The sequence below is a fragment of the Apaloderma vittatum genome, unplaced genomic scaffold (genome assembly GCF_000703405.1).
Source record: "Apaloderma vittatum isolate BGI_N311 unplaced genomic scaffold, ASM70340v1 scaffold15149, whole genome shotgun sequence".
In the NCBI taxonomy this organism is placed as follows: Eukaryota; Metazoa; Chordata; class Aves; order Trogoniformes; family Trogonidae; genus Apaloderma; species Apaloderma vittatum.
In genome coordinates this window covers 15,465-24,057 of record NW_009737067.1, presented here as the reverse complement: position 1 = coordinate 24,057, position 8,593 = coordinate 15,465, and the positions used below count along the sequence as shown (strand labels likewise).

Below are 8,593 nucleotides of genomic sequence, written 5' to 3'. Positions count from 1 at the left end.
TGCAAGAGGAGATGCTGCAGCGGGAGGAGGCCGAGACCACCCTGCAGTCCTTCCGACAGGTTTGTGGGACTCGGGCCGGGGGCAGCTAGGGAAGAGGAGAGCCCCGAGGCGGTGCTGGGGCGGGGCGGCGGAGGTTCCTTTCCTCGCACAAAGGAATTCCATCAGTTCTCACGCAAACCCTCCTTGTTTTCTTTAGGGGGTCTGAAGACCGGCCCCAGTCTGAAGGGACGGAGGGGGGGGTGTGGGAAAACTATTGTCTTGTTTCCAAACTATTGTCTTGCTTCATCCAAGCCTCGCCCGCTTTTACAAAAAGCGCTCCCGACGTGGAATCGCTTTCCGATCCAGTAAAAGTGAAAAGGGGGCCATCTGCTCGCTTGGCTGAAGGGTATTAATGGTTTCTATGGGATTCACCGTGGAATGCAGATACAGGCATTATGGCTAGTGTGGTGGCAGCAGATTGAAATAATAGATCCCTTTGTGTTGGAGGGGAGGGCGCAGTGGGCTGCATTCTTACTAAATGTGTAATGATGTGGGCATATTTCTAGCGAAAAGTGTCTATGGTGTATATAGTCCAGTTCTGATAGAAAACAAGAGCTCCTTTTTACTGAATCGCTTTGGTCAGGGCATCACTGACAAATTTAAAATTTTTCATATGGGTCTTTGCTGACAAGGAGTAGACCATTTGTTCAGTGGGGCGAGGTCACAGCAGTCAGTCAAGTCTGCCTCCTGTGGATGTCTGTTGAGAACATAGAATTTAATCCTCTGTAAAACGAAAGCGTTAACATAGGAAACAAGCGAGAGTTTAGTCTCGGTAGGATGCTTTGTTGTTACCCAGATAAACTAAAACCTACATGACCACCAGTACCAACTGTGAAAACAGTGTTCAAAAAGTGTTAAGCTCAGGTTTTCCCATGCGCAAAACAGCTTTCAACTTGGATTAAGCCTTGTTTGGACTGGGAGATATTGAGGAATGTGCCTCCTCAAAACAAGGTCCCTAAAGCTGCTGGTGCGAAATGGCATTGTTAGCATTCCTACTGGCTGGAAGTGCCCGACCTTATCTCCAGACAGCTGGCTGACTGTCCCAAAACTCTTCACAGATGTTAGTAGATGTCACCGTTTAGGAAAACAATTGACAGCATTTCTCTGGGCACAGCTTTTCACTACAGTATGTTTATGATCTTTGAAGGGAAGCAGGTACCTTTGTGACACAATGTGTGGAAACAGACATCTACTCCCATTCGGAGTCTGGGAATTCAGAGTCGCTGCTGGTGTTCTGGGGACAGAAGTTAGAAACAAAAGAATTCAAGATGTTGCCCTAACTTCAGCTTCTGTTTGAGTGCGAAGCTAATTTAATGCAGTGTGAAGTTCCATGCAGAGGCACTTGACTTAAGTTTTGGTGAACATAATCTGTTCTGATTCATCGCTGAATTCAGTTGAAGGATTGTTTGACTTTAAGCTGGCTTAAATGATCTTTCATACTTAATTGGTGCACTTCAAGGCATACATACCTCTATTTCAAATGAATTAAACTTTGTGAGGGCTTTAGTCTTTTAAGAGAACTTGGCTTTGTGCCTATCCCACATACATTATGCAGCTCAGCCTTGTAGCAGATCTGTGTGTGCAGTACAGGCAAAACTGGATCCATTCAACCTCCTGAGGTGTACCTTATGTATAAGAACGGCAAATCATTGTCTGTGCAAACTCTGCATTAAATCCACTCGTAACATAACTGGTGCATGCTGGTGTACTTGATCAGAACAACAGAAATACCTAATTTTCCCGTACTGTGAAAGGGTAGGCTTAACATGCAAGTTCTAAAAATCAAATATGTCAGTATGAGTATTGTTCTTCTGCAAGTGAAATTAAACCTGTAGAACACTGAAGTTGAAACATCCTGTTGTGCTTTCCATTGTGAAAAAATGCACAGCTTTTTATTAAACTGTTATGTACTTGCACTGGAAAGTTGTTGCTGAGGAGCTCAAACCCGGACAGTTGTACACATGGATTTGGAACACTTCAGCAGATACTTTTACTGTTCTGGTGTAGCATCAAATTTACTTTTTACTTGATGGAGCATTTGTGTACTTCAGTATTTTAAAAGAAGGTGAACAAATATTTGAATTTGCACTTTGTATTTCCAAAGCTGCAAGCTTTAGAGACTGTTCAGCTTGGTATGTGCAGAATTTTAATGTAATTCTTCTGAACAAAGACATGATTTTACTCGTATGCTGACAAGGGTAGTACATAAACTAGACCTAGAAGTTCAGTGAGTTTTCTCCTTTGGGACAAAACAAGCATCACAGATAGTGAGAAAGTTGTTTACTGCAGCTTTGTCAGATACTCTGGCAGCGAGGAGTAGGTTCTGAATCCGTGACAAGACCAGCAGGTCTGCTCCTGGCTAACCTGAGCTTTATCTGAAGCAAACATGGATGTTCAAGCCTGCGAACTATATGACTGGCCCTAAAGAATCTCCTGGGATAAAATCAATGCATAGTCCAGTTACATGTATTTATGCCTTACACTTTTTGTTTGCTCATGCTACAAGTAACTCATGTATGTGGTTCTCCATACATTTAGGAGATATAGATACACTGGTTCTTCACTCCTTAGCTTAATGGTAACATATATAGTAAAATACATACTGTGTATTATAAGTGTCTTCAATCTAAGATGCTTTCCATTTATTATAAGCTTCTACAAATCGTGTAGCTGTTCAGTTGTCCTGAAAAAATTGATAGCCTTCAGGATGCTGATTACTGTAAAATCCACTGGAAACTTGTTGGATGTCTAATAGTGTAAACATGTTGGGTTGTAGCCATGTAATTTCCTTTTGGGATCATCCTTAGGGGTTTTTTTGGAGGAGGACAAATGAATTAAGGAATTATTTGTCTGAAAAACAGACCTGATACAAATTGTGTGGGAGTAGAACTGGAATTTATAGGAAAGTTAGGGAATAACACATCAAAGGGACATTCTGCTGGATAAAGAAAACAGAAGAATTCTTCTGGAGTAAAAACCTTACCTCAGCATAGGAGTATTCCAAAGAATGGCTTTCTAGGAGTCTAAAGAAAGCAGTCCTCATTTCAAAGGTGCTGTAATAGTGAAAACTGCTGATTAGGAATGCTTATGCTTTGGGCAATCCAAAATAGCTTTAGAGTAAGCTGCAAAAACCTGGTATGTTAATACCATGTGAACATAAGTATGCAGCTGTGTATGTAACTAGAATGAAAAGGACAATTGTATCGATGTTTAGTCCTAAGTTAGGTTTTTGAACTAATTCAAGCTGCTCCCATGCAACATTGGTGGCGTATTTTCTGTTATGCCTTTAAATGAATTTTTGTTGTTGATTAAGACTATCTCTGTCCAGCAAAAGGTGGAGTCTTTGCCAGCTACTGTGAGGGTGTAGGCAACGATCACTAATGTGACTTGCATTTATGCTCTTACCTTTTTTTCTCAAGGGAGATCTGTTGAACCACTTGGAGAAGTAAATGCTTGCAGTTGCTCTTTGTACCTCGCTAGCTTTACAAGTATGATTTCAAGCTGTGGTCTGTGGACCCAAAGGGCTCTGTGGTTGGTCACCAAGGAGTTCCTAAGAAATAACCAAGAAATTACACCTACTAATAGGCATATAGGCACATGTGCTGCACTTCTAAGCCCCACTGAAAGTTTACAGATTGCAAGACTAACTTTTTGACACATAGTCAAACTAAAATGCTTATCGCTGGCTTCTGAGCCAAGTACCTACTTCGTCTTCAAGCAGGATTTACATCCACTATGATCTATGTGCTCTTGATCATGCTCAGCAATACAGTGGCAAAGGTGAAGTAATTTATGTATGCTGTTCAGTTCCCAAATTCAGAATTAAAGTACATATATAGTGGTCTCTAAGGCTAGGGTAGTAGTTGGGAAAAAGGTTTATCACAGCTCTTGATTTCATGTTGTCTTACCAGAAGCTCAGATGAAGCCTCAGTCTGTATACTACTGAACTTGCTGTAAGGGACTTTTCTTGCCTGAGTATTGCTAATCATTCTTCTCTTTGGTCAGGATGTTGACAATGCCTCTCTGGCACGTCTTGATCTTGAGCGCAAAGTTGAGTCCCTGCAGGAGGAGATTGTCTTCTTGAAGAAGCTTCATGATGAGGTAAGCTCAATAACAAGGTCGGTGATTAGGTGCTGACAGTCTAGCGAGCCAGTAAGCTCTTTGCTTCTCTCCCAAAGCTCCCACCTGTGTATGTTCTGTTTGTTGCTGTGTAATAACACTGAGCGTCTGCGTCTCTCTAAGGAAATCCGAGAACTGCAGGCCCAACTCCAGGAACAGCACATCCAGATTGATATGGATGTTTCTAAACCTGATCTCACTGCTGCCCTGCGTGATGTTCGCCAACAGTATGAAAGTGTTGCTGCTAAGAATCTTCAGGAAGCTGAAGAGTGGTACAAGTCCAAAGTAAGTAAAATCTGTTCAGATGCATCAGGCACTTGAGCTAATTGTATGTAACAGCTTGGCTCTAGCACTCGGTGTTCCCTCTGTCTCTGTATTGGACATGAACGCTGCCATTGCACAAGGTCTTCTTTAGAATCGTAGAATGGCCTAGGCTGGAAGAGACCTTAGAGATCATTTAATCCAACCTCCCTGTCATGGGCAAGGACACCTCAACTAGATCAGGCAACATGGGGACCTAACGGGAATCAAACCCGTGACCTTGGTGTTATCAGCATCACACTCAACCGACTGAGCTAACCAAGTCCCCTTTAAACTCCTGGTCTGGGAAGAGTACAGCTGAAAACATTTTGTTCCATAAGTACAGCAAAGTAATGCATTCATACTCGAAGACTTTCCTGTGCTTCTCAGGTGTTTTAAGAGTAATGCTAGTATTTAAATGTTTCAGGTGTTAAGGCTTATAATGGCTTCAGTAGCCCTCAAATGCTGTGTCTAAAAAAAAAAAAAAAAGTCTATTATACCATTTCTGCTGAAGCATTACGCTAACCAAACTGGGGATTTCCACAGTTTGCAGATCTCTCTGAAGCTGCTAATAGGAACAACGATGCCCTGCGCCAGGCCAAACAAGAAGCTAATGAGTACCGCAGACAGATTCAATCTCTCACCTGCGAAGTTGATGCCCTTAAGGGAAGCGTAAGTAGAAAACAATTGTTGGGACATTCTTCCCTTTGCAGCTTTGAGCACTACACTGAAGTTTCATTGTCGATATAGATGTGAGTGCAGCTGATGTCCCATGCAGTACAGCAGCATATTAGCACTTTTTGAAAAAGATGTTGTAGGCTCATTTTGCCTGCATACACTACAGTACACTGCTTAGATTGATATGCCAAACTAGTCTTACCAAAGGTATAAACAAGCGAGTTCATTCCCTTGCTGTAATATTCACTGCTTCTGTAACACTTTGTGGAAGTGTTTATGACTTGTCTGTCAAGTACAGCTGAAGCTATAAAAAAGGCTGGAGGAGAAGCAGAAAGGAGGCGGAAATCTGGCTGTTGCTAGAACCTGACTGCCTTAAAGTCTGGCCCAAAATGTGTATAGTGTACCTCCAGATCCTCTCACTGAGGTCTGCGTGCTGACTTGTGCTGCATGTGTTGTCCTTACTGTAAGGGAGTTGCTTTGCCACTTGGTAGAACAGTACCTCAGATCAGGTAGCAGAATAACGCACCTTGACTTTGCAAGACGAGGATGAAGAGGTGACAAATTTGGGGTATCTGGGCATTTTCTGAAAGGATGCTAGCATAACTTCCCTCTTTTAAAAATCTTAGTGGTCTTGAGGGTGGGGAAGAGTGACTAAACTGCAGCAGTGCTTGACTTTGTTATTTTCTTCCAGAACGAATCCCTGGAGCGCCAAATGCGTGAAATGGAGGAGAATTTTGCTGTTGAAGCTGCTAACTACCAAGACACTATTGGCCGTCTGCAGGATGAGATTCAGAACATGAAGGAAGAAATGGCTCGCCATCTCCGCGAGTACCAGGACCTTCTGAATGTAAAGATGGCTCTTGATATTGAGATTGCCACCTACAGAAAACTGCTGGAGGGTGAAGAAAGCAGGTAAAAATCACAGGCAGACGCTTAATCAAAGCAGCAGTTTAGATGAGAAGACACTCTATACCCATGCCTGATTTTATCCACTTCTTCTTTTTCCTTCAGGATTAACATGCCTATTCCAACCTTTGCTTCTCTGAACCTGAGAGGTAAGCTCTTTCTGCTTCTCCTTTAGACAGCTTTTCTATCAGTAGTGAAAGGGTCCTGGATAGTTCTTTGTAGTCTAGTATTTGAGCTTGTATAAATGTAGTTGTGTGTGAATAGTTTTCTTAGCTAAAGTAATTGCAAATATTGTAGCTAAACTTTGGATGAGAAGAGCTGCTTTGTTCCTGGGCATAGATATTTAGAAATATCAGTACATAGTGAATGATTGGTTTAGAGTCCTCCTGAAGGTGCTTTGAGGGAAACGGGTAGAAAAATCTTCTTGTTCAAAGCAGGAGAGTTCTTCATACTTGGATTCTGAAAGTAGTCACTAAAATCTGTTCTGCTGCATACCTTTGAGGAGGCACTTAGTGTAGACTGTTGCTAATAACTCATTTTCTTCTGCAGAAACCAACATTGAGTCTCAGCCAATGGTTGACACTCACTCAAAGAGGACACTTCTAATTAAGACCGTCGAAACTAGAGATGGACAGGTTGGTGGTAACGTTGATTTTATTTCTATTATGGCTGGTTACCTTAAAATACTCTGTCTACTTGTCAGTGCAGCCTGAATATAGTAGTAAGTATCAAACAGAGCAGTATCTGGCAGTCCGAGCTGTATGGCTAAACATAGAGATGTAGCAAACAGGCTTCTGTGGAAACAATCACAAAAAAACATTGAATAGTAAAAAAGTGGTGGATGGATACCTGTGTAGTGAGTATTTAAGTTCAGCTGAGTTAGCAAGTTCTCAAAAGATCTTACACATCACTTGAGGAAAACATGTGACAGTAAACAAAGCTACTTGTTTGGGACAAGATGCTGTTTTCAGATAAAGTCAGTAGAGCTTAAATAGTTTCTGCACACTGTTTTTTACCAAGTAGAACTTCTCACTTGTGAGAGTTGATACCATTTGTTCACATTTCTGTAGTACTGGATGTTCCAATTCTAACTCTAAAAAGACCCAACAGTCTTACTACTAAAACTGAATGGAAGTGTCTCTTTTTTTCGACAGGTTATTAATGAAACTTCCCAGCATCATGATGACTTGGAGTAAAGCTGAAGTGAAGATGCATACTTATTAATGCAGGAGAAATTCTTACCAGCAAGATTTAAGAAGTCCATGTCTTAAAGGAAGAAACAGCTTTCAAGTGCCTTTCTGCAGTTTTTCCATGAGCGCAAGATTATTATGCTAGGAAATAGGTCTTAGATCTTGCAAACTGACTCTCCCTGAAGGATTAGAGTTTACAATGGAGTCTAGTTTACAGATAGCAATATCTTGTGCTGCAATACTGTTTTTAAGTATCTGAATTAAATAAAACTGCTTTTTCCAGCACAGTATGAGCAACCTGTCGCTACTTCAATAAATCTTTGGAAAATGGCTCTTGATGTGTTCTAATTTGTTAACTTCATGACTTTCTGGAAAGCCATAACATAATGCTGGAATTACTATACGGTTGACATCTCCAGTACAGGTTGTGTGGAATGCTGTTTTTTTCAGTTTAACTAGATAAAACTGTCTTATTCATTACCGCTTAGGTTTTGGAACCAACTAAAATGGACTATTAACTGGCAGATGCATAATGTATTATGATATTTCTTATCACTTGAATAAAATATGATACTTCAAGCTAATAAAAATTAATCTTGCTTCCATGTACTAGTTAATCCAGTTACTAAGAACTAGGAATGCCTAAAATACCTTAAAACTCAGCTCTACAAAAACGTAGTGGTTAAGTAGCTCTGAAGTAGGTCATGCAAGCCCTTATCTGAGACGGCACCTTTGCAAAGTTAACAGCTGACCTGATCGTTGACTTCATTTTCCAGGAAACACTAGTTCCCAAAGGCCTGGCTCTATTACAGAAGTTTAGGAATGGGGTTAGGAGAGGTATGTGAAAGGAATGCACAGAAAGAATAACTTGTTTGCTTGTGACTTGATTCCAGAGCTTTAACTCTTTAACTCCTTTTAAAAAAGGAGAGCTGCCATGCTTGGTGTTCTCTGCTGAGCAATAGCCCCTGTCAGAAAAACTTACTGTTGTTCTTACAGATAACTTACTGTTATTCCCAGCTGATAGGGATGAAAAAAATTTAATTTTTTCATCCTTATCAGTTCCTCCCTTTGCTCTAGTGCATGACTAACCAGATGCAGTGCAGGTGCCAGAGCGAGGGGGCAGTAGGAGTCCATTTTTTTCATCCCAGTTGTCTGTAGCACCAGAGTAGAAGATTTCACAGATGGGATGCTAAACAGGGGCTTAGGCAGTGCCTGGAGTTTGCTGAAACCCTTTACAGCTCAGGCAGGTATCCTGCAACGTGAAGGCAGTGAATGCAGCTTACATTTTTGAGCTTCCCAGGGAGAAGTGCTGAAGCTGTTCTTCACAGCAGAAAAGCACTTAAGTTTTCAAATGAAGCCTG

At 41.3% G+C, this 8,593-nt stretch overlaps 1 protein-coding gene across 1 annotated transcript; it reads left to right on the top strand.

Moving 5' to 3' along the window:
• Nucleotides 1-5: 5 nt before the first annotated feature.
• Nucleotides 6-7,816, top strand: VIM (vimentin; the record flags this gene model as incomplete). The annotated part of the gene is made up of 8 exons (XM_009877216.1): nt 6-59; nt 4,045-4,140; nt 4,282-4,443; nt 5,005-5,130; nt 5,828-6,048; nt 6,148-6,191; nt 6,592-6,677; nt 7,197-7,816. Coding segments are annotated over 8 exons (831 nt in total), but the record flags the coding sequence as incomplete, so codon positions are not given.
• Nucleotides 7,817-8,593: the final 777 nt, after the last annotated feature.